The sequence below is a fragment of the Rhea americana genome, unplaced genomic scaffold (assembly GCF_003343005.1).
Source record: "Rhea americana isolate MKP2758 unplaced genomic scaffold, rheAme1 scaffold_75, whole genome shotgun sequence".
Lineage (NCBI taxonomy): Eukaryota > Metazoa > Chordata > Aves > Rheiformes > Rheidae > Rhea > Rhea americana.
Genome location: NW_028186923.1, coordinates 3,274,511 through 3,299,045, shown reverse-complemented (window position 1 = coordinate 3,299,045; position 24,535 = coordinate 3,274,511). Strand labels below are relative to the sequence as shown.

Genomic DNA, 24,535 nt, shown 5'->3' with positions numbered 1-24,535 from the left:
AGCCTGTTTTACTGCGAGAGAGCGTGCTTTTGTGCTGTTAAGTAGATYGATTTTCATTTCTATTTAAGAAAAAGGTGTGACCCTTCCAACCTGAATTATCCCAGGATCCCCTGATCAGTTTTCATCACAGTCACTATTATCTGCAAAGCTCCGTAGAGATCTCCCTCTCAGTTCCTTTTCAGGTGAGCAACTCCGGTCTATACAGTGTGTTAACAAAATAAACCATTATTTATCTGCAGTAAATATCCCATTTACAATTTGTAAGGCTGATATTCACCTATTACTCCAAAGAAGTCTTCGTACTACAGGGAAACAACTGCTAAAGTGACAAACTAGGTGACCCAAGAGCTCTTTTCCGTCCCTAATTTGTATGAACAGGAACATAAAACCTATAAGCCTGAAAAAAAAAATGAGAAGGGAAGAAGTACTCAGAGGAGCTGTCTGGCACTACGCCATTTCCAGGACACTGAAGCATTTATCTGAGGGATTTCATTAAGCTTTCTTACCCATGCCTGCACTTATAAATATTTCTATTGCCCAGAGGTCTTGGCAATAACAGTAATGTAGCTAAAATTGCCTTAAATCTGTGGCAGGTTAGACAGCTGGTTCTCCGTAATGCACTAAGCTGCTGTGAGTGAATTGGCACTGGATGGCCTCAATAAAGATGAAGTGCCGTCTAGCCATTTGGTTGCGGCAGCTCGCCCCTGTCCCTCGCTGCAGGCACGAAGACTGGCAAGATTTCAACGCAGAGCAGGAGCTGGAGAAGCCTGTGCTGTTAACAGCTGGATCAAAACAGGCAGCAGTGATGTGCAAAGAGGCGATACATATATTTAGGGGCATGCACATCCTCCGTGGAGRGAGCTAATGAGACAATGCAAGCTCTATGTGGTTGCCAGATGAGGTGGGATACAGAGCTCCTCCAGCTAGTGGAGATGTGCCAGGACATCCCCGAAGAATAGCACAGCCTCCTGGSGTTATTAATGGCTGGGTTTTATATGTCCTTCTTGAAACATCCCTGATGAGTTTTCACCTTCTTTTGCAGGTCTTATACTCATAGAAGACATCCCAGATAACTAATACCACATAAACTGYGTGGCTGTCCTCTGTCATGTCTTCGTATCATTATAGTATAGATTACTCACCACATCTGCAGAGACAAACCTGACCGCTTTTTGTAGGCCACACAGTTTAGGGGTATCGCTTGATCTGCTACATGGAGCAAAATTGCCGTCCCTCTCTTGAGGGGCTGGAGCTGTCTCAGTCTCCTTTGGAGATTTTTTTGTTGCTCAACTCTGATGTGAATTCTGCTTTACTTTTAAATGAGAGCAGTGACAGTCCATTTTCTCTTCTGCAGAATTAAATGTTGGACTTAAATTGTAGAAAATGGACCAGTTCAGGATTGTCCTAGAAAGGGSATGACACTAATGCCCCAAACCATTGGTAACCTAGCTACTTTTCATAGAATCGTAGAATCAGTAAGGCTGCAACGGACCTCTGGAGATCATCTAGTCCAACCTCCCTGCTCAGCAGGGTCACCTAGAACATGGTAGACAGGGTTGCATCCAGGYGGGCCTTGAAGATCTCCAGAGAAGGAGACTCCACMRCCKCTCTGGGCAACCTGTGCCAGKGCTCCGTCACTCTCACAGGGAAGAAATTCCCCCTCACGGTCAGGCRGARCTKCCTGTGCTTCAATTTCTGCCCATTGCCTCTTGTCCTGTCACACGGGACAACTGAAAAGAGTTTGTCCCCGTCCCCTTGACACCCTCCCTTCAGGCACTTGTAGACATTGATCAGATCCCCCCTCAGCCTTCTCTTCCCCAGGCTGAAGAGGCCCAGCTCTCGCAGCCGTTCCTCATAGGGCAGGTGCTCCAGCTCTTTGATCATCYTTGTAGCCCTACGCTGGACTCTCTCCAGTAGCTCCATGTCTCTCTTGACTCTTTTGCGTCTTYGTGGTGGGGAGCAGGCCAAGAGCTAAGGCTTTCTGTGGCCTGAGTGGTTCAGCCTTGTTCCTCATGGAAATAACTCATAAAAATAGATTTTAGTCAGTACTTGTGCAACATTTTTCTCAGAGCAAGCAGCACTCAAGCTTGTTACGTAACTAAACACAGAAAGGATTCAAAGGATTCAAGCCTAGCTGATCATGCTTGCCCAAACACCCACCCCACTATGATAGCTGCAAGTAAAACATCCCCTGAGCAAACACCTCTATGCTAAGAGCCTTATCTGCAATTATCCAGCCCACATGCGATATCCAAAGCTGTGGCAGAGCAAGTGAACTGCCAGGAGGCTGAGGTGAAGTCCAACCTCACCTCAGCAAGCTGGGCTCAAACTGCACGGCCAGATGCTCCAGCCCTCCTGCCATTCTGTAGATGCTTTGCTGAGAATATCAAGATCTGAAATCATCAATTAACTGAATTTAAGCCTCATGAAGCCTGTTTCTAAAAGATGTTTTGTGCTGTGTTTATTCTGGAGCATGCCAAAGCTWACCGAGGGAGGTGATGGAAAGGAAAAGGAAAGCTTTAGGAAACGGATAGGTGATGTGGGTTTTTTTGGCTCACAGAAGTGCTGGCATCAGACTAGGGTTACAGTCTTTGTTGGCTGTTTCTGCTGAAATATGAAATTTCACCTTTTAGTAAAATCTTCAGGTTCCACAGCACACAATATGGCACTCCACACAGTTCATTGACTGTTTGGGGCTTTTTGCAAGCTAAGGCCACATCTGCAAAGACAGATGTCATGGCATGTCCTCTTTGTGCCAGCTGCATGTAAGCTAGCTCCAGGTCTCAAACCACAYGGTTACATTAGCATGGCGCAGAGCCCAAGCTAAGAAGTCCCAGTTCTGAGCAGGGCTTACCATATCTGGGATCTCTCGTGTGGCTTCTGGACCAAAGCTGGCTCACATCTGGCCAGTTCAGTGAATGGGGGAGTCGAATCAGGAYGGTCAGCACCTCCCCGATGTAGGCACTTCCCAAGGCAGGTATGCATATGTTGGTTTATTTGAYATTCATTATGCAGTTACTAGAGTATTTATACATGTATTCCCATCACAGCTGTTAAATAATGTCTAAATTAAGTTACTTATTTTCCACAAATCATGCATGCTGCAGAAATCCTGCACCTGTGGTTTTCATGCAGTGCCCAGGGTTCCCCATGGCACTGATGTAGGACTTCACAGTTCATGTATTTGCTCACAAAGCTTAGCTCCAGAGGCAAAGAAGACGAGGGTAAACAAAACTTTGACACAGGATTATTTCACTAGCTACACAGTATGCTCCTGCTCTACTTAAAGCCTTACAATACCACCTCCAATGGTGCCCAGTTTTGAATCTATAAAGTCAGTGAGAGTTTATCTATTTATTTCAGTGGGAGCATGGTCAAAGCCCTAAGTGTTTCCAGATTTGACACCAGAATCTGTTATGACTCYGCTTCTAAACAACAAAAATGACAAAATTACTGTACCTGTCTCCATTTTTTTCAAGCTGCAACTCCTCAGTCTTCCCATTGGATCCAAAAACAGTCATGTAAATATTGGCATCAGTACCACCGCTTTCAATGTCTCCAGTCACAACCGTAACTTCGTACAGGATCTGTGAGGATTTGAAACAACCAGAATGTCCCATTCAAAACGGCCATCCTAAGCCTACATGAAAGCCTCAATGAAAGGCTGGACAGACTCTGCCAAGGATCAGCTTCTCACTACTACCTGGCTTCTTAGGTTCTCCCCACATTGCAGTTTTATGAGGATGAAACTTGCTGCAGGACCTTCCCCTTCACATTCTCTAGGTTTCTTTTGGTAGATTTTCATCCTATGCACACTTTGAGAGCAAGGGATGTTCATTATGACGAACGCAGAAGCAATGGACACCTAATAAACTGATAGGTCGTGGGAGTCAACCATCATGTAGCTCTGATGGTCAAAGGTCTCCAACTCTCTGCTACCAGGATCTGTCCTCAACCTTCCAATATTCCAGACCTCTGAACAGCACTCAACTCAATTGTTTCTTTCCTTTGATTGCAAAATGTTTCCTTCAAATATGCAATGTCCATATGGGCAACATTTAATCTAATATCACTAAYGTTTTTAAAGTCTGTACATCCAAATGTTTTATATGGTAGAAAAATGCAGATATTCAGCCTCCCAATGGGATGGCCAGTGTTGCATCTAGCCCAGAATGCCCCAAGATGTCATAGTTTAAATGTATGCCAATTTAAGGAAAACTATTTCGCAACAGTTCCACCTCATTAGCCTAACTTTGTTCTTTTCTTCTGACACGTGAGTAAAAAGATCCAGAAAAAAATGTTTCAAAAGCATGCAAGCCCCAGTAGCTGTTAGTGGCACTAAGATTTCTAGGCCACTTAGATGCTTTCAAGATTGCACCTATAGTAGCAAGACTTCAGATTTAAGAGGTGGAAGAATATAAAAAACAGCCCCAACAGAACATATTTCAAATAGTGAGCTGTTATGCAAGTTTTATTGGCCTGAATTGTAGATGCCACATAAATCAGAAGTGCAAAGGAATAACACCATGGAAAATCTACTTTTTCAGGTTTGTTCATTCTTGACTAACTTGCTCATCTCACATGCATCCGCATACATTTTAAACTATGGCCTAGCATCATTTGCCACAGGTGGAAGAAGAAAAAATATTTAAAAGTGTATTAAAGTTTTTAATTATTGTGGTAGATATTAACTCTATTTTCTGTTTCTGGGAAGTCAGATGCTCAATTTAAAACACAAACACGACAAATCAAGCCAAGAAGAAAGTTGAATTGAAAAGGATATGAAATGGGTACATACAGTTGTGCAAAAAGTAAAATAACATCAAATTTAAAAAAGCATTAACTTTCCTCAAGCCATTTAAGGTATTCATCTTCTCCGAACTCTAAAAGAAATTAAAACAAACCCCATTTCCTAACTACAGCCATTTTTGAAGAAAGAGCCCAAAATTCACCAGGAAACTAATCAGAAAGTGAAATACACACCTCTGATCTCATGTTTCAAACATCTCCTCTGATTTTCTTCAGACCTCTCTGGAAGTTTCTGGCACAACATCACAAAATTTTTTTAGTTGGGTGTGCTTATTTTTAGCATACTTATGAAAGTAAATGTTCAGAATTGGGCTTTTGAAGGAGCACTGAGCATAAGGCTTTGTTAGCATCTGTCTCAATCTACGGGCAAGGCATGAGAACAGTGGTAGGAGTTTTCAGATGTTACCTAGGAAGTTAAAATATTGATGGAAATTTTGAAGAGATTAGGTTTTAACTTTGGTATTCAGCCTGAGAGAATTTATTTTCCCTCTTAGGTAAATTCTACCACTGAAACTTGTGTTGAGTTGTTGAATACGTCACAGATGCTAAAAATGTTATCTTCTAACATTTTAAAATGTTAACTTCTGTGTGTCTGGAGAAGAAAAAAGATTTCAGGAGAATATCCGTGACTTGGGAATCAATCAATAACATAAAGAAAAATTAATGTACTATGATAGTCTGATCTCACTGTAAATAGAGATACAACTAAAGAGATTTTAAATTTCCATACAGGCATTAAGTACAGGATTGTCCCATTCATCCAGACTGTTATTTTTATTATAAATCTTACACCCAAAACCAGCTTTCCAATTTGAACTTCTTTGAAATATAGCATAGAGCACATTACAACACTTTCATACATATGGAAGAAAAGACTATATTTCTTTCTGTTGTAAATTCAGCTTTAATCACTTATTCATCTCAAAGATCAAACTTACAAATTTCTCCATGTTTTGGCAACTTATTATTATTTTATAGCCAAATTAAGATTTCCCTGTGCCCAGTCAGAAAAGCTGATGTATAGACACACTACGCAGAGACTAAACTATCTCCACTGTCCTAATTTGATCGGTCTGAAATAACCCTCTCTGAACAAATCACGATGGAGGCAGACTGCGCCAAGGCGTTCACCTTGTGGCTGTCGCCCTCCATGGGTGCCAGATGATGCAGAGGGTGCTCCGAGTCCAGTGATGAAGATGTGGACATGCTGCTGAGCTGTTTCCTACCCGCTCCACCCTATCCTGTCCTTCTGCCTGCTGGATGCTACAGCCGCATCCACCCTCATTATTACCCAGCATTCTTGGTGCCAACRATGCTAACCAACCCTAAAGAAACAATAAATCAACCTTCAGAAAATAAAAGATTCAAGCCACATGCAGAAGTCAATGTGTGAAGATTTTCTGTGCCTTTTTGATACTGCTGATGCACAAACTATATCAACACAGGTCCATGCAACTGCTAAAGGTAGCAGATGAGCTTATAACCTACCTTGAGGCCAATATTAATACASTCTGCATCTAGGATGTTGAGGATTCGTGAGGTGAGACCATCACCTTTGTCTCTGGCCAGCCAGCACTTACAGACAAAATTATACATGACGCCTTTGGTGGGTACCACGATGGTGAGCTCTTCCATCAGCCAGCAGCTCTCAGGGGTAGCACCATCATGCCCCACCTGTGAGAGTCCAAAAACACTTGCTGGTTAAAGGGGATTATTTTTCAGAGGCCCTGACAGGGTGTTTTAACTAGTGATGAGGGACTAAGACTGTTGACTACATGCACCGTCACACAAACCACAGTAGCAGTGGAACTGTAAAATAGTGCATGCCATTGCTGCCCCAAAGCAGGGATGTTAACATCTGTGGTGGCTGATGGGGGCAAGGAAGCTTGGGACATCTACTGCTGAGCATGAAGGAAGGGGGTACATTGCCAGCCCCACATGTAAGCAGGGAAAACATGAAACAGGCAGAGAGCAACAACCTACATGAAAACACGTCCACCCTCTTACTGGTCTGTCTCCACTCCATTGACTACTTCCCGCTAGTTAGCACTCCAAGCAGCTCTCTTTAGACCCATTTGCCCCTCCTTCCACCCCCTTCCAGTGCTGTAGCAGCACTGAGAAGTAACTATCCAAAGCTTCACAGCCAAGAGGAAATATGCAGCCAAGGGAACACCCACATGYGTTATTCAAGCACTCTTAGATGTGTATCTGTAAAGCAAACTGTATGTATGGGGCTGTTTCCCTGCTCCCCAGCTCCTTAAACTGTAAAAGCTCCTTGTCTATGTAAGACCCTACAGGTAGAGCTTATACCTATAGCTGGTCGATTTTCAAGGATCACCTCCATCAAGCTCAAGCATGGTCCAGTTCAATGAGCAGGAAGTCAGACAAGAGTGACCATGAGCCAGCAATGTGCCCTTGCGGCCAAGAAGGCCAATGGGATCCTGGGGTGCATTAGGAAGACTGTTGCCAGCAGGTTGAGGGAGATCATTCTGCCCCTCTCCTCAGCCCTGGAGAGGCCTCATCTCGAGTACTGTGTCCAGTTCTGGGCTCCCCAGTACAAGAGAGACATGGAGCTACTGGAAAGAGTCCAGCGGAGGGCTACGAAGATGATCAGAGGGCTGGAGCACCTGCCCTACGAGGAACGGCTGCGAGAGCTGGGCCTGTTCAGCCAGGGGAAGAGAAGACTGAGGGGGGATCTGATCAATGAAGGGAGGGTGTCAAGGGGACGGGGACAAACACTGCTGATGATAGCCTTTCTTTCCATGGCACCATGAGTTTCCTTCAGAGGTCTCCCAATGAAGTTTTGACTCAGCCAGATCTCACTTACTCTACAAGACTGAGCCAGGACCCAACCTGAGAGGGCATCTCAGGTAACCACTGATGGTGCAAACTTCTCCAAGAACCCAAAATGCACCCCTCTTAAAGAACTTGAGAGCAGTCTTATCAGCCTAATTACATATACCAGCTACTGTAAGAAACTCTCTCAGTCAGTCATCATTCCAGTGAACTATCTGCAGATAAAAGGCTGGGTGTAAGAACTACCTACAGTTCATTATTTTCAAATCAAGTGTTGTTTGTGTCATCACTGGGAAAAAAAGGGTCCTTAGTTCTCTGTTTTTTAAAATATTACTAGGATATGTAGGGTTAATCAAAAAATATTTTTTTAATAACAACTTCACCTAAGGTGATAGATCTGTTGTATCTTTCTTGCCTCAGACTTGTTCTTTCTTCTCCAACTGTCTCAGCCATCACTAGTATTAGGAGTATTATTACTATATTAATATCTGTGCAGCTGCAGAAAATTAGAGTTAACCACTGGGGAAATTCAAGTCTGCAACTGATGCATTAATACTCTGATTCCAGGGGTGTGAGGTGAATGGGAATATAACCCTTGTTTTTCCATTCCCCCTCTGCTAGCCTGGCTGCCCTTCTCTGCACTCAAAACCACTCTGAGAAGCTGTGCACAGCCTATCTAGACTGGTCACAGGATGGCATGGACAAGGCAGCAAAGAAAGTTTGGGCAACAGCTCTGCAGTGAAGCAGGGACAGAGCAGCTGGAGGGAGAAAGCTGTCAGGGCCCATCAAAGCCCACTGCTCCTCTGGGTTCATTACAGCCACCTTCTAGAGCGTCGTTCCAAGACACTGCTAGACACCAGATTTGTCACTGCAACTGCTACCTCCTTTGGTATCGGCCAYGTGCCAGGAGAAAGCATTCTGCACTCTGGGCTGCCCTTGAGAACTTGCATTTGAGCAGACTTCCAAGGGCCCCCAGGACAAAGTTATAAAGCCATAAAAATTTCATTCAGTAGAATTTTATTCAGTGTTGAATCATCCTTAGGGCTGGACTTTCAGAGTAGAGCGCCAGGATTCATTTCATTCGTGAGCTCATTTCTGAATTTATTTTTAAGCCCAGTAAGCGCAAATGGCTGAGATTGCCTTTCAACGCAAAGCAAAGCGTCAGACAGGCCGTTCCAACAGAGCGAATAATCTGAATCCGTGGTCACACCAGCAGTGTAGACTTGGATACACATACCAATATCACAATGAATTTTGGGGGGTTGAGGTGTTTGAACCCAGTTTAAATGGTGAAATTTCAAAGGCAAMTAGATCCTTGAGCTATTCTGCAAATCCTTCTAGCTCGTTGCCACTGTCCTTGAGGGACCACTGGGTACTGCACATCACAAAGAGCAAAACACACAATTTACACRGAATGGCTCACAATCATATTTAAACTGAGCACAACAACAGTGGGAAAAATGGAATAGAATTAGAGAAGCAGATAAAGATGCGAAAACCTGGGACTTCCTGCATATTCTGGAAGGTGCTGAGAATATTAGAGAGACCAGAGGGATTTCCAGGGTCAGGTCTCTACTCAGCAAGGGACAGGACTTGCAGTAGCTGYGTGTCCTTGGCTCCACTCTGTGCTTGTGAACAAGAAAGTCTCTGAACCAGAAGTGGTTTAAAAATACACAGACAGATGCAAGACTCTTCTGAACACACCTCTCTGCAGCAGCAGCAGTCTAAGAGTAGAGACATTTTTGTTCATTAAGAGAAGAAATATTAAACTGATGTTAAGACCACACTATAGAGTGCCTATGCCTGATAACCTGGCTTATTTWTTTTCACGCCAGCATGTCTCTTAAAGTACACCAATAGTAAATTTTATAGATGTAAGCTTATRAGACAGGTATAAATGGGCTCCTTTTAAATTACTTCATGTTCCACTGTTTCTGCTTTCACGATAGCATATTTGCAACAGGAGAATAATACCAAACTAGAAGTGGCATCGTGCTGCAAATCTTATACTCATACTAAATCCTGAAACCTACTGCCTGGATTGCTCTGAAATAACAGAGGGCTTCTGAAAACTTAATCCCCATATATGCTATTTTCACATAGGAGCTCACATTCAGAACCTTTTGCCTTCTTCCAGAAGCAGCCAAATGCCAAATCTGAGAACAGACTGTTCCTCACTTTTCCCAAGCGARTAACTAGCAATTTACTGCAATGTCCCTGAACAGTGCAATTTTCTACAAGGAAAATATGGACTGCTTCCATGGCAACCAAGGCAGACTGGCACATAGATGTCATTGCTGGGATGTGGATTAACGAGAAGAGACCTTCCAAGCACGGGGCACTACGTGAAAGAAGGCACAAAGCCAGGAGCAGATGGTTCCTCCAGCTTTGAGCCATGGGACAGCAAACTAAAAGGGAAAAAAGGATGAGAGGTGARGCAGCACAATGGCAGGATCACTGAGGTTAGGGGTGAAAAAGTGCAGAAGACCATTATTCAGCTTGAAATCTCTGTTATCTTTTTTTCCTTAACTCTCTGAATTTTGTTTGCAACCTTTTTTCTTGTCTCCCATTTATACCATTCTTCTCTCTGTTCTATCTTTTCCCTGACCACCTGGATTTCCAGGTGTCTGCCTCTATTTTCCCCTATTCTCTGTSCTTTCCTCCCCTCACTCTCTCTCTCCTTTTCAGCATCCTGGCCCATTTTCCTCTCCAGCCAYCTCTCTCTCCCTCTCCGACACTGAGGGGTTATGTTGGCTTTTTCCTCCCTCTCTGYCCTGGCATGACTAGGCTGTTTCCATGTGTACACAGGATGGAAGGGAAGGATTTATGCCCTTGCTCCACTTTCAAAGTTTGACCTCAAGATGATTCAATAGAAAGTGCTACTAACACTCACAATAACGAGGCATTTGGAGTGCATTAAGAAAATGGCTTGATAATAAACTCAAGTATGTTCTGGAGACTTCTCAAGGTGTCAGAATCCATCATTTGAATGAAAGCTAATGGGAGCATTTCAGTTTAACCATCACCCACTGCAACAGGATGTACAACTGCAAAGGGTTTTTAAATTAATAAATAATTAAATATTAATATTAATAATTAATAAATTAACATTTTGCTCTTTATATTTCTTACAATTCTCACCCACTGAATACACAGGCACACACACAAATAGGTAGGTTTACTGCAACAAAGGGCACGGTGTGAAACTAAAAAAAACCAGCTCTCAAAGTCATCAGGGCCTGGGGGTTTTAGTACTTAGGGGCWGGAACAAGCTTTCAGGAGACAGAATTGCTGTGTGAAACAAGAATGATGTTCACAGAAGGTCTGGAAGATTCATGCTAAGTTTAAGCTCAGTGATAGAAAGTCTATGCAAATTCYGTCTCCCTGAGCCACAGCAGAAAAAATGGTTCCTATATGAAATCTATTTGTGCACGTTACTTATGAATGATGATTAATTTTGTCCTCTAAGCCTGGGTCCTCCAAGCTGTGAAAACAATTTTCATGTTTAGCTAGAAAATTACACAATATGTGTTTCTCACTGCAGGCAATTTATGAAACTCAACTGGAAGTAYTGTAAAAATCAACTAGGAAAAAGACTGATGGAAGACTGCATCCTGGGAACGTTCACGGTGTCTGTCAATAACAAGGTTTGGCTAAGAAAAAAACAACATTAAGAGATGGGACAGAAACGAGACATGTTACAACTTTCTCATATTTCAGAATTATCTCCTGCCTCCCGAGGTTTTTGATTTTGCTGGCCACAAAGGATACATATTTTCAAGTTTGGATGCCTGTGAAATTGCGTTAACACATCCCTGTTTATATTCATTTTAGACCCAAGCGCCTCTTCTTCACTGCTAAGTGTAACAGTAACACGTGGCCTCCTTGGCCATGTGCTTCATTCACGTCTCCAGGGATTGCACTGCATTCATAAAGTACCTCCACTTTTTTGATCTCTCCAACATCTAGTCCCCAAACAGAGAATTTCTCCACAGAACCATCTGCAAATTCATCTTTTCCTTCTGGGAGATCCAGCCACAGCCTCTCCGTCTGCACTTTCTGAGGACCCATGATGATGATGTACACCCGGCTGTCAGTGCTGGAGTCGAATTCCGTGCCCGTCGTGACAGTGATGTGATATGGGATCACTGCAAGAGACAGARGTTTAGTCGTCAGCAAACCTGCCTCTGTACACCAGCCTTCAGAAAACGAAGTCTCGTCCCAAGAGAGGAAGCACTATTGCATGCTAAGCAGTTTCACATCCCATCAAATTCAGTCGGAGAAAGGAAAATAYCATGCTGGATTGGGCTATAAAGGTGTATGGAAAATTACTCCAGGAAGTCTGCAAGGGTTAATTTCCACAGACAACCTTCCTGGCTGCAATGAGGCTATGGGGSTGTAGCGCAGTCCTGAATTTCCCCTAATAGATAATAGAACAACAAAGGGCTCAAATCTCTATTTACAATAAGAAACCTTCCTGAAGATGAGACAGTGTCCTAATCTTAAATAGGCTATTAGATCAAAATGATCTTACTCTCGCAGTTTGATACAGGCAAATAAATCTCTGCTGACTCCAAGGTAATCCGTCACCACCTGAACATCCCAGGAAAACTACAAATGTTCTYTCTTGCACTTTATCCAAGGCTTGCGCTGATCTACGGGGTAGTTCAGGGTTTCAGCGTCCCTTTGTAGGATGCAGGCCAACTGTGAATCCCCTCTGCATTAAAAGGAAGACCCTCAACAATTTTATACATCTCRTGATAACATTTATTGGGGAAAAACCTTCAGTCCAAAGTTTGGAAATTAGCTTAGCTGGGTTTTATGCGTTCTCAAAAATTTCAGTTCAGCTGTTAAAAAGGAGGAAGTGCCAGACTGCTTTTCAAGTGCTTTCCAAAAGCTCATTTGGGTAGGCCGAGCGGATGGTGCAGAATTAGATGATGAATACTTGTCTGATTTCTCAGAACAGTTGTGCAGGGCTGTTCAAAACGTTCTGACAAAACTCAAAGCTCTGAAACTTGCTTCATCACAAGCTTCAAACTCAGCCCAAGTTTTCATCATCACTTTTTCACTTTCTGAAAGGTTCATAAACCTTGACTAAAGCTTCATTAAGTTTCAGATTATTTGAGACTGATAGCTAATTTTCCTTCATAGTGACTGAGAAGATTTTGAGGAGCTGAGAGTTGTGCTAGAAGCTTGCAGTAGGATCAGAATATGTATACATGTCAGGGAAGGCACGAATTCATGGAGACCAAATCGGTTCTTACCTCTGGACTGACCAGAACCCAAAGAGTTGCACACAATTCCAATTTTCAGCGTCTGTGTACCAGTACAGAAGTGACTAAAGATTAGGTGAGAATTATTCTCCCCTATAGGTTAGCCTTTGCATATAACTGTGCACATCAACATAGTAATAGGCAGTGCATTCTTCATGAAGTAACCACTGGAGCTGCTGGTATTAGCAGCAAATAAAGAACCCAAGTAAAGGTCTGTAGGAAGGACATCTTTTATAAACATATGTCAAAGGGTCACATTCAGAACAATCCCAGATTCCTCCTTTAAGTAAAACATATTTGAAATCAGGAGAAACTTCTTCTCTTGTTCTGCTGGGACAGACTCAGTTCACAGGTCTACCAACATTTCTAGCTAATGTTGCATCCTTGAGTGAAAGTGCTTGAAGCACCTATGTTAAATATGGGAGAACTATGTGAAATTGTTAGCATTTTCCACGCTAAATAATAGATGCAGAGACATGGAGTGACTTCCTACTTGTTAGGGAGAAACTGTTTATTGTTCTTTCCTATAAAAAGTAGAAAAATGACCCAGGGCATAGTGCAGATCCCCCAGCCTTCTCCCTCGCTCCTTGAATTCCTGTGGCAGAGCTCAGGCTGTTAAAAGGCAYATGTGCCTGTCATTGAGGTCTGAGATTAATAAGGGGTGTACAAACACTGCACCACCTCCCATGCCACCTTCCAGTATGGAGCAAGGTCCCCAGGCCAGTCCCCATGSAGTTTCCCGGTTGACAGGACTTTTCTCAATGCTCCATCCTCACATCACCTCCTGCCCCTCAGAGATTTCACTCACCTCGGGTGCGGGAAACTCAGCATGGGGATGCTCAAACTGCCTCTCCCTTTCTGAGAAAAGTGCCAATGCCACAGCCTTGTGGAGCCTTCCCTAATCAACTGGTTAACAGCTGCCTTTTTATCCAGTTTGGGAGGCAGCTGCCCGGCTCTCACGATCCATCTTATCTGAAGTTCCTTTGAGATACAATTTTCCTTAATGAGGCCATGCCACTGCAACAGGGATGGAGGTGATGACAAGCTCCAGGACTCACAGAAGAAAGACCACCCTGGCACAAAGGGGTGACGGGAACCATCCCTGCTCTGCTGGAGACGGGTTCTCATGGGAGATGCTGATGGATTACCCATTATTTGTGAAACTACATGGAATGCTAACATGGCAGATGGTATCCATTGTCTCACCACAGAAGTAATATCACAAACAACACGGGAATCACGTATTTTTCATTTCAGCACAATACAGGATTACAAAAGAAGTGTGGCCTCGAGACACATGGGTAACAGAGCAGGTTAAACAATGCACAGCAGTATGTATTGTTCAGAATTTAAACCCTTGGGGCATATGACCCGRATATCACATCACAACAGGCTACTGCGCATCAGCAGAGCTGCAGTAATCATTTATGTGAGTTCCCTTGGCCCATGTCAACCCAAGCTATCCTAAACTCCTAAGCTAAATTCCAGCATTCTGCAACTGGCTCACTGTAGAAGTTTAAGATAATGTTCATTGTTTTGYACTTGCTATGGATTATGAGAACATATGCAGACAATACTTGTGACTTGGCTGATGCTGAATTACTTGTTAGAACACGGTATCAACCATTCATCTAAGCCTCAAACGAAAACTAGAAGACCCAATGAAGGACAACAATAAACAATAGCTGCAATTTAAATTGGTAAGTCAAGGTGTTAGAACATAGAGATGGCTGATCAGAAGCTATATAAACACATAAATCAATGAACTTAGGAAGTTCTCCTCAAAGTTACAAATTTAGCTGACTGACACTGATCTTCTGGGCTTCCATCACAGTCAGRACAGAAACATTGGCTACACCAGAACGTGGTATAACCCAGCCCCAGATCTACCTATCTCCTCTGGATTGTCCKCTGGAGACTCCAATTTCTTTCCCACTTTCTACCAGCAGGAACCTAGCAAGATTAACCTCCCTGCACTAATGCTGGCTTTTGCAAACACAGGTGCCCTGTCTTTGAGTGTCTGAAAGCCTTTGTAGACTCATCTTCCCTCTGAACACATAAGATTAGCCGTGTTCTAGAAAAGAACAAATCCTTCTGAGTGCTCCAAACCAAAACTTGTTTTCTGATAGTCAGGAAGCTTATGGTTAGCTCTTGCTCAGCTCCCAGTGTCCCAGTCCCTCCCCAGCTACACGGTAGCTGTGAGGTATCTATGTGCTGCAAGAAAAATACTGCAGAAATGTAAAACAAATCACATTTAAATTCGCATTAAATAGACATCCCTGGTGATGAGGTAACTACCAACATGATCCTGAAAAGGGGAGGCAGTTCAGGCATGTCAAATAATGTCTCAAGAAATTCAGTCTCCTTTGTAAACTTAGGTATAACATGCTACATATTGAGTAGGTCGAAGAAAACACATAGGAGGAAAAAGACAGCTAGTGTCAGCAACAAGTAAGAGTTACGTTAAGGAATTGTGGGGAAAAGAGCTCTCAGCAGTCCAGGGAAGGCTGATATTGGTGATTACAGCTCTGCTTTGCTCACAGTCCCTTTCACTGCAAACAGCGTTGCATACTTTAAGGGATACTTCAGAAGAAATTACACAAAGCTTGCATAAATTCTTCCCTTRACTCTACTGGTTCCTAGTTCAGAGAGCTGTCACTTCTCCTCATCTTCATGCGATGAAGTCGGTGATGAAGAAGGAAAAAGAAAAGCAAGTATGATTGTTTAGGACAGTATTTCTTTCTGAAGAGGCCCCATAGATGTTGTTTATTAGTTCCTTTTCCCAGTTCAATGGTCTGGATGAACTCACCTATCATTGGACATCTGAAGGACGTGATTTGGGGYTGTATAATAATACACTCTAGTGTATTATAGATTTCCATAGACAAGCAAGAAGAGGTTTAKAAATGCTAAAATTGCTGTTAACTTTATGGCTTATTTTACTCTTAAGGCCCGCAAGCTATAAGAAAAGTGATAAATGCAGAAACACCTGACCTAACCTTTCCCAGAGTGGTCACAACTCAAGGTGAAGAGCAGCAGTTTGCTTTTCTACTTTTACTTGCTCTTCACCAGGACAAATGCATCTTTTTGAGACCTGAAAACCAAGAACACAYGCATGCATGCACCAAACATGCTGCTCTCTCACATGATCCTTCTTCTGCCATCTTGACCAAGCTGGACTTCTTCATATCCTTCAAACTTCCACTGCTATCCTGGCTCGACAGGCTGATCGATGAGTTGTCCAGGCTGTTCCGTTCACCGTCATAACTCTAATTACATGTACAGGAGGGTAATGAGGTTCAGTACTCACAACATTTTCAGCTGTTCCTATGTGCCTCAAAGAACAACTTTACAAGAAATCCCTGCAGTTTTCCAGGTAGCATTTTGCTCAGTGAAGCTCAAAAAAAATATGACCTCTTATAATTTACTGCAGGTCATTCATTTGTCTCATCATAGTAACTTTGACAGGCCAATTTGGATGTGTGTTACAACACAGTGGACCTAACAGACCTTAACTGTGTGTTGTGACTTTTCTCTGCTTTGTGTCTGAGCCATAACCACAGAAAAATTTAGGCAGACGGAACACCAGATTTGCTTATCAGGACATCTATAATGCTGTTAGACTAATCCATCTAGTATAGGTCAAAGACTGTAAGGAGAGTGCTACAAAGTTGAATGATACTAACCATCCATTACATCAGAGGAATTACTGCAGATGCATTTGGTGCCATAGTCCAATTGCTGTGAGACTCTTACCACACAGTCACATAATTAAGAAATTAAAAAAAGGATCAGTTTTTCCCTYATTATGAAGGAATTAATATGAGCAATTGGGTAGGAGCATCCACAAAAATTCATAGCATTGTCTGCTGCAATTTTATGAGGGCACATATGGCAATACTCATCCTTGGTGTAACTCTTACAGTCACTCTGTTATATCCAAGATGAGTTTGGCCCAATTTCATTGATGATAATTTCATCAGTAACTTTCAATTAAAATGTCACTGTATTTTGTAAGTGGACTTCTTAAATACAATGGACTTATAATCAGCTTTTGTATTATGCCTCACTGATAGAAACAGGAGAGGTCTATTAATCTTGTTTGCTAATTTTAATTAGCGCATGTACCTTGAATTCCAATTAGTTATGGCAGCCTAATAAAGCAATAGAGAATGCACAAGTAAAAAGGACATTTCATTAAAAAACATTCTGTGCTTTGATTGGTGACAGATGAACTAGACTTTTGATATTTGGCTTGGGTGGAAAAAGGAGCTGAGAAGAGAAAGCMCACCCAGTACAGTGAAGATGAGGTCAAAGGGCACAATATTTTGGCTTGAGAACCAACGTGTGTTGCAGGCACAGCGAGGATGGCAGCAGGGCAAAATTTTCTACTGTGCATCAGCATGGCTTTGCTTTGGCTCTTAGCTGAAGAGTTTTACTTGCAACCTTTGATTTTTCTATTGAGACTGCAAAGTGCAGACCTAGTGATGCTGGGCTGAGCTGGGCCATACTTTGGGTACTTTTCTGAAAGTCACAAATTGATTCCAAACAAGTGAAAATTGTTAAGTCTCYACTGGGCTGTCTTGGGCTTCCACTGCATGAAAGCTCTGTTCTTTATTTTTATCAGTAGTCATTAGTTGGGATCACTGTACCTGTTCATAAAACGTTCGCTCTATCTTTTTGTCCTCCTTCTTTTTAGAGAGCCAGCGTTCACACAGGAACACGAATGATTCTTCTGTGTCCTCGTCCAGGATTTCTACTTTTTCCAGGAACCAGTCAGGACTGAACATCGTATTGTCATGGCGAATCTTGATCTTGTATATAATGCCAAGGTCCACAGCCTGCATTGTAAATGTATCCTCCTACAAGGTGTTCAATGGCAATTGGTTCAGTTAATGAACTCTCAATAGATCATCTACCAGACAAAAGCATATGACGATATGGAGCACAATCGTTTTTAAATCCAGTCTCATCAGACAGCGTTTGATTAAGAGCTTTGCAACAGGTTATGCAGGCATCTCTGTATTAAAACTGTGTTGCAGGGGTGCGCTCTAAGTCTTGCTTCTCCTATGAAAGGGGCTGCACAAAATGCTGCCTTTACAAACAATTAGAATGTTGGATTCCTGGCATTTTACCTCCTGATTTTTAAGTCAAAAAGTTCAATTTTTTTAATCCACTTAGCTTTGTAGAGACAATCTGGATAAGAAAATCTTTGCCATCGTTATATCTGAGAAGCACCGTAAGAAACTATGAATTTGATTCATGGATTGACTACAGGGTGCCACTTTTAGAGCCATTTTGTCAAACACAGTCRCAGCTTAAGATGCATTCATTTATCATGCTCTGAGATGAATTAGAGTATATACTATGTATGTGAAAATCAATTGCATAGAGTCTATGGGAATGAAAGACTTCATGTTTTTTGTGCTTTCATACCTTCAACTAAAAAATTCAAGCTGGTTTGTATGGAAAAAAAATTGTCTATGTACGCTCAAAATTCATCTCTGTATCAGTAACTTCACAGAAAGAAAGATCTACCCATTTGGCACAGTACCTGTCTGTCATAATACACAGCTGACAAACTATAGATAGCATTTTAAGAGGTAATGAACATCATAAATGGAATCAATCAATTCATCTCTCACAGGAAAACTCAGCCTGTAAAGACAGYCATGTACTTGTCAGGTTAAGGACTGCAAAATGGAAAGTGTTATAAATGCATTGCATTTGTACCTGYGCTCTTTCAAACTTGTTGAAGTTTGTCTCAGATTTGCTGAGTTTTCTCTCTCCTGTGTCCCCCAGATCTCCATAGATATTTAGGAAAACATTAGCATCTGTCCCGGCACCATAGATATCTCCAGTGAACACACTTATCTTGTATGTGTGAACTGCAGAAAGAAATGAAGACATGYAATTCCTGAGCAGGTGGATTATCAAGGTCTGCATTAGATACTGAATTTACCAAAGAAAATGGTTCCTAATCATTCTACTCATCATTCAGCTCTTGAGGGCTAAAACCTTTATCCTTCCAGGCTTCTAATGACAACTTCAAGGTTAGGGAACCACTGGACTGAAGTTTGCTGACTTTTCTTTTCTACATCCAATCAATGTCTAAATATTGCTTTGATCACATAGCGTATAATTAAAAATGCAAAGAGTCATTACAGTTATTACTGGATGTGAAGTCAATGAGAGGTGAGGGAACTCAGCACCTTTTCATCCTGAGGCTCAAGAGACCTACATTTGAGAACAAGTGAYTCAGTGTTGTGAATTCTTAATACTCCATCTTCCATAAACAAACTCCAGGGATTCAGATGTGCAATTACTACTGGAGTTAATGGCATGTATCTGTATGGATTCCTAAAACAGAAAGAGAACAGGTTGCTGAATCCTTTTGCTTAGACAGTATTTAATTAAGGAAGTATTGGAGCTGTACTGTTTAAGTACCCTTTCTGTTTAGCTTGCTCAATGATGATTCAATAAACCTCCATCAAATCTTTGGTAATGTGCTTTACTAAACCTGCTAAATATTCCTATTTTTATATTGCTGCTCTTGTACCAGTTACACAGGGAAAACAAACAGTAACTGAAAGCATCCTTCCCTGGAAAACAATTAGGACCATGAAACGCTCCGATTACCCTGGTGGCAGACGAGCCTTAGAGAACATATTGCAAATCCCAGGGCAAAATAAATGAAGAAGAGGCACAAAGCCTTAGCTATGGAAGTGTGCTACAGATGTTGTTATTCTTCTCTCTACATGAATATTATCAAAGAAAACACCTGTATTGTCTCTTCCATACCTAGCCCTCTCCATAGAATATGGCCTAATGTGCTTGGCAATCCATGAAGGACTTCCATTGATTTCTCTAAGAAAAGTATAAGAATTATCATTTGATGCTATTCATCAAGTTAGGTGCAATTCCAGGTTTTCTGGTTTGCCTCTTCTCATTATTTCTTTAACTGCTGTACCGTAACTGCTGAGTTATGGTTTTGCACTTGAGAGACAACTGCTATAATAGTAATGAAGGAAGCAATGTGTGTATTCTGCTTAATCAGTTAACTCCTCTTTCATCTTTGCTTGCCAGTTCTGGAGACCTGCAGGACTAAAACGAAGTCTACTAAGTAAAAGAAAGACCATCATTATAATAACATAAGCTGGAGTTTCTCTTGCTGTCATTTACATTGTGTTAGTGCCTAAAATGTTTGAGAACTCATAGAGATATAGAATGTTTCTGTCCCAAATTACTTATATCTAAAAGAGGATTTCCCAAACYTAGACCTAGATCCTAGCCAAAAGAAGCCTTCAGTTAACCAGAAACCCTACTCCACAGTTTGCAAAACTTATTTTAAGGCTTTGCCATTAGAAGGAAAAATGAGCTAGGTATGCTGGTTTACACTCAGTAACAAATGCAAGGTAAAGTGACATGAGTCAGGAGGTTAAAGAAAATATTGCATAGGCATCTAGCAGTTTTGCCACTTACTGTTATGAAAACTGCTTCTCTCTCCCTGGGAAAAGGTCTCACATGAGCTACCACGTGGTTCCTAATAGAGGAAAGAGCATACCTTCCTCTGCTAGAGGCACTCTGTGAAGRCTCAATTCTCCTTTACAGCAAAGCACATTTTCACTTCCCTGGCAATGGAAAACACTTAAAATTCATATAAATTCCACCCTGTCAATGGTGTACTGTAAATGCAAATCAGATTCTGAGAGAAAAGAACCATAGAAATGAACGATTTTCTCTGTTGAATCATCTTGTTACCAGATGCAAGGACCATGAATGAAGATGGCAGCTGAATTCGACTTGTTCTTCCCAGGATGTAAGAAGGTTCACAATTTCTCTCAAGGGCAGAAGGAGCTCAGGGAGGAAAAAGAAGGTCCTAGAGGAAAAAGTTAGAAACAGCTAGGCATATAGGGAAGCAAGGAGCTTAGGCCAAAACTTCTTGGAAGTGCTTCAGGTGTCAGAGGCCAGAAAATGGAAAGTGAAATAAATGTGAACAGGTGGTACTAGCATTGCATCTGTTTGGACCATGCTTTTCTCTAAAAGATTGAGTGAATAGGTCTCCACATACTCCTGGGTTTATATTACCTTCTAATGGATCTTCAACTTCTTCTTCTATCTGCTTTAGAGTCCCGTCCTTCATGAGTTTTTCAGTAAAAATATCAGACGGTACCAGCTCTCTGATGATCTCGCCATCATCTTCAGACTTTGCAAGCCATCTTTCACATGGAAATGTGACAGTTTCCGAACCCTGAAGTAAACACAACAGAGAGAAGCTCTTCAAAACAAGGTGATCGCCCCTCAGAATTTCTTCTTTGAGYGCCCTTTGATATGCAAACAAGGAATTTCAGTTCATGTATGTATGCTGTGTATGCATATGCAGACTTGAAACAGTATGCACTGCAACAGCCAAGCTACAGAGGCACGGGACAGAGCAGAGCAGAGTATATCTTTAYGTGACAGAATATTTCCATCACTCAGAGTACAAGAGACATTTGGAGAGTTGGAAAAAAAGCATCRAACAGAGGAAGACATTCTCAGTGGGTAAGTGAGATTGGCTAAACGACCCAACAGACTTCGCCCTTTCTCATTTCAGCGGGTTCCAGTTTTTGATCATGCAAATTCTTAATCAGGACTGTGCAGTTCTGCAGTTCCTGCTGAAGCCATGGTTTATTGAGACTCGACAATCCCTCTTTTATTCAGACACCATTCCCTTTGAAGTCAGTAGGCGTTTTTTTCTGAGTCCATGCTTCAAGATTTTGCCCTATAATTCTCAAGCTTGTTTCCAGGCAATTCCCATAGGTGTATTAAGAGGAGAAGAATACTGATTTAATTTTTGATCCTTTGTTTTGACTTTACTTTGGTGGAAACAAATATGATTTCTATCATCAAAGGAGAAAAAACAATAGAACATGTGTTTTCTGCTTAGTAAATAAAATCAATCCCAGACTGCTCGTTAAGAATAGACTACTTTAAGGCCTTCAAACTGGTAAGAGGCAGGAGGCTCTCTGTGTGTTGGCCACCCCAGGCTATGTCTCCATAAAGAAATGGGCATGAGTCATCATGGAACTTGCAGAACCCACAAGTCTGAAAGAAAAACACTAATTTTAAGCTCACAGTAACCAAGCAAACAAAGAAAAAAAACGGCCTTTCCCTTACTGACAACTTCAGCATTTCTCTCCTTAAGCAGCAGAGAGGCTTTCTGCTGTCTCCAGAACTCCACATACCACTGCCTTTATGTAAACATCCATAAAAAAAACAGCCACCTTAATTACTTGCATATAATTACTCATCAAACTAATGCAGGGCCCCCTTCTTTTTGTTWTTTAAATATTTAAAGGTTGATATATAATAAAAAAAGGAAATAGAYCTCATATATTGATGTCACTGTATAGCATCACACAGTACTATCCTGAGTTGCTGGATCTTGCCCTCACTGTCGCAGTCACTGGGGTGAAGTTGGTTGTGCACCTAAGACCAGCAGCCCATTGCAGTCACTGCTTACATGGTATGAACCAGACACCATACCACGGAGCACAGATCCCAGAAAAGGTGATCTACTGGAGATACAGGCCTTTTCAGATAAAGGCTTTAGGTGACTTACTTATGTTTGCGACARAACCATCCTTTGAACCCCTGCTGGCCAACTCTTTTGCTGTCAAACACACAATTTTCTTTTTACGTGTTCTCTGTATTGCTGTTATCTAACCCCAGATTTACAGAATGTAACACCATAAGGTCATTTGGAGTGTGATGGTACAAAACAGTTCTTTAGATGATTGCAAGTATTTTGCCTTCAGGGGTTATTTGTTCTGTATAAACACCTAATGACTGATCACTCCACAACTTCTGCTTCCTCATTTCTGACCATGTAACCTATATTATCTCTTTGTATGCCAGGCAGATGAACAGCAATTGCACTGGTTATCTTCCTCCCCCCTGCAGCCTGGGAAGTGAGAGGCTCTCCACAGCAATATGCTTCAGCTCTCTCCTCCCATTAGAGACTCCTCTTCAGCCCCATCTCTCACTGAAGCTTTTAACAGCTCCTTAATGTTGGTAATGTTGGTTGTATGTGCCACTGATACGAACACTGTTTATTTAGTAATRGGATATCTAGGGACTCAAGTGCCTGCACAATAGGGGATAATGCAGAGTTGCTGCAAGAGTTAATTGTGTCATTACTGTTAATCACTGTGTCATTGTCACAGTTTTTATTGGAGTTTCCTTGTCTGTGATTGCATTAATATTTAAGTGACGTAAAGTGCACTATTTTGTGTTACCCACAGTAAAATCCTCTTGTAGCTAGGAACAGAATTTGCTTCATTAGAGTTTGACTCTGGCCCTAAGCTATAGGCAGGGTATGAGAGACTGCTAAAAGTCARTGCTTTGCCCTTCTCCAAGTTGTGACAAATGAAATATAATTATCAGATATAATTGGCATGCCTAGACAGAGCTTTATTGGCATGCAACAATTCAAGTTTGCTACCCAAGTGCTTTCAATTTAATCTGAAAAGTTACTGACCTCATTTTTCTTTTTTAGCATTACAGATACATCTAGACACATCTTAACAGTCTAATCAGGTAGCACAGCTTTTAGAAGAGTTGGCAGCATATTGCTACCCTGTAGCAGGTCATAATATCCTGCGGCTGATCAGCAGCATCGTGCAGTGCTCTGCTTTCTTCTTTTTTTCCCATGTCATAATCAAAAGATCAGCAGAATTGTAAATCTCTCCATTTTAAGGTGTTCATAGTTTTCCTCCCTTCCTCTAGCTTCCCACATTTCTCACTATCTGTCCTTCAGAAATTGCTTCAATGACTGTACAGCAGCACAGCCCCAAGCCCACTTCTGGGCTGATGGCAGAGGACCCAACACTGAACTCTGGGAGCTGCCCAAAGTGCTCAGTCAAATGTGGCTGTAGAAAGAAGTCAGGCAGCCCAGGAATCTCTTTTCCCTTGGTTTCCATGCCTTTGCAGACCCTCATCATCATCCTTCCCCCCATGACCAATAGCAATATCACCAACAACAGTATCATCTTGTTCTGTAACCTAACCAAGCTGTACGAGATGAGGGTGAGTCAATAGGCAGATAACAGGTCTGACAATAGCAGACTGGCAAAAACRTTATCATCAGAAACAAGCAAAAGATATTTACTAGTGTAGAAACTTGTACAGGAGGATACAGCCTTGAATACRATGAGGAAGGTCCAAGGCAGACCTTTAAGCAATTCAGTGAGGCAAAGAGAGTAAAGCCTATCCCTGAAATTTTGAAGGAAGACGCAAGAAATGAAATAGGTTCACCACACCTCAGCAAGCTGTGGATTCACCAACGTTAGATATCAGAAGCCATCTGGGGAAGTGGTAGACCTGAGCAATGAGCTCAGCTGAAATCATCTCAGAATAAGAGRAGAAAAGATGAATCAGAAGAGAGAGCCTAGCTGTTCCCAAATACAACTACTCCTCCAATCCTAAACCAGTTCTGAAGAGGTGATTTTATTCTGAGCTTTCATTTACCTGCAGCCAGGCTCGTTCCTGTCACTATAGCCAACACCCTAAAACAGGGACAAGGAAGAGCTTCTYATGTGGGTAGGATAAACATGACTAATTTGGCCGCTTTGGCTTAATCCTGTTGACATGTGCAACCAAAATCCTAGGACCTA

General features: G+C 42.0%; 1 protein-coding gene across 1 annotated transcript in view; it reads right to left on the bottom strand.

Moving 5' to 3' along the window:
• The window catches only part of LOXHD1 (lipoxygenase homology PLAT domains 1), a 139,812-nt gene that overhangs the window by 31,163 nt on the left and 84,114 nt on the right, over positions 1-24,535 (bottom strand). The window contains exons 28-34 of the mRNA XM_085322174.1: positions 20,967-21,129; positions 18,612-18,766; positions 17,531-17,740; positions 16,024-16,147; positions 11,545-11,753; positions 6,298-6,483; positions 3,460-3,587 (exon numbers count right to left, since the gene is read on the bottom strand). Of these exons, the coding sequence (XP_085178300.1) occupies positions 3,460-3,587; positions 6,298-6,483; positions 11,545-11,753; positions 16,024-16,147; positions 17,531-17,740; positions 18,612-18,766; positions 20,967-21,129 (1,175 nt within the window). The remainder of the gene's footprint in view (positions 1-3,459; positions 3,588-6,297; positions 6,484-11,544; positions 11,754-16,023; positions 16,148-17,530; positions 17,741-18,611; positions 18,767-20,966; positions 21,130-24,535) is intronic.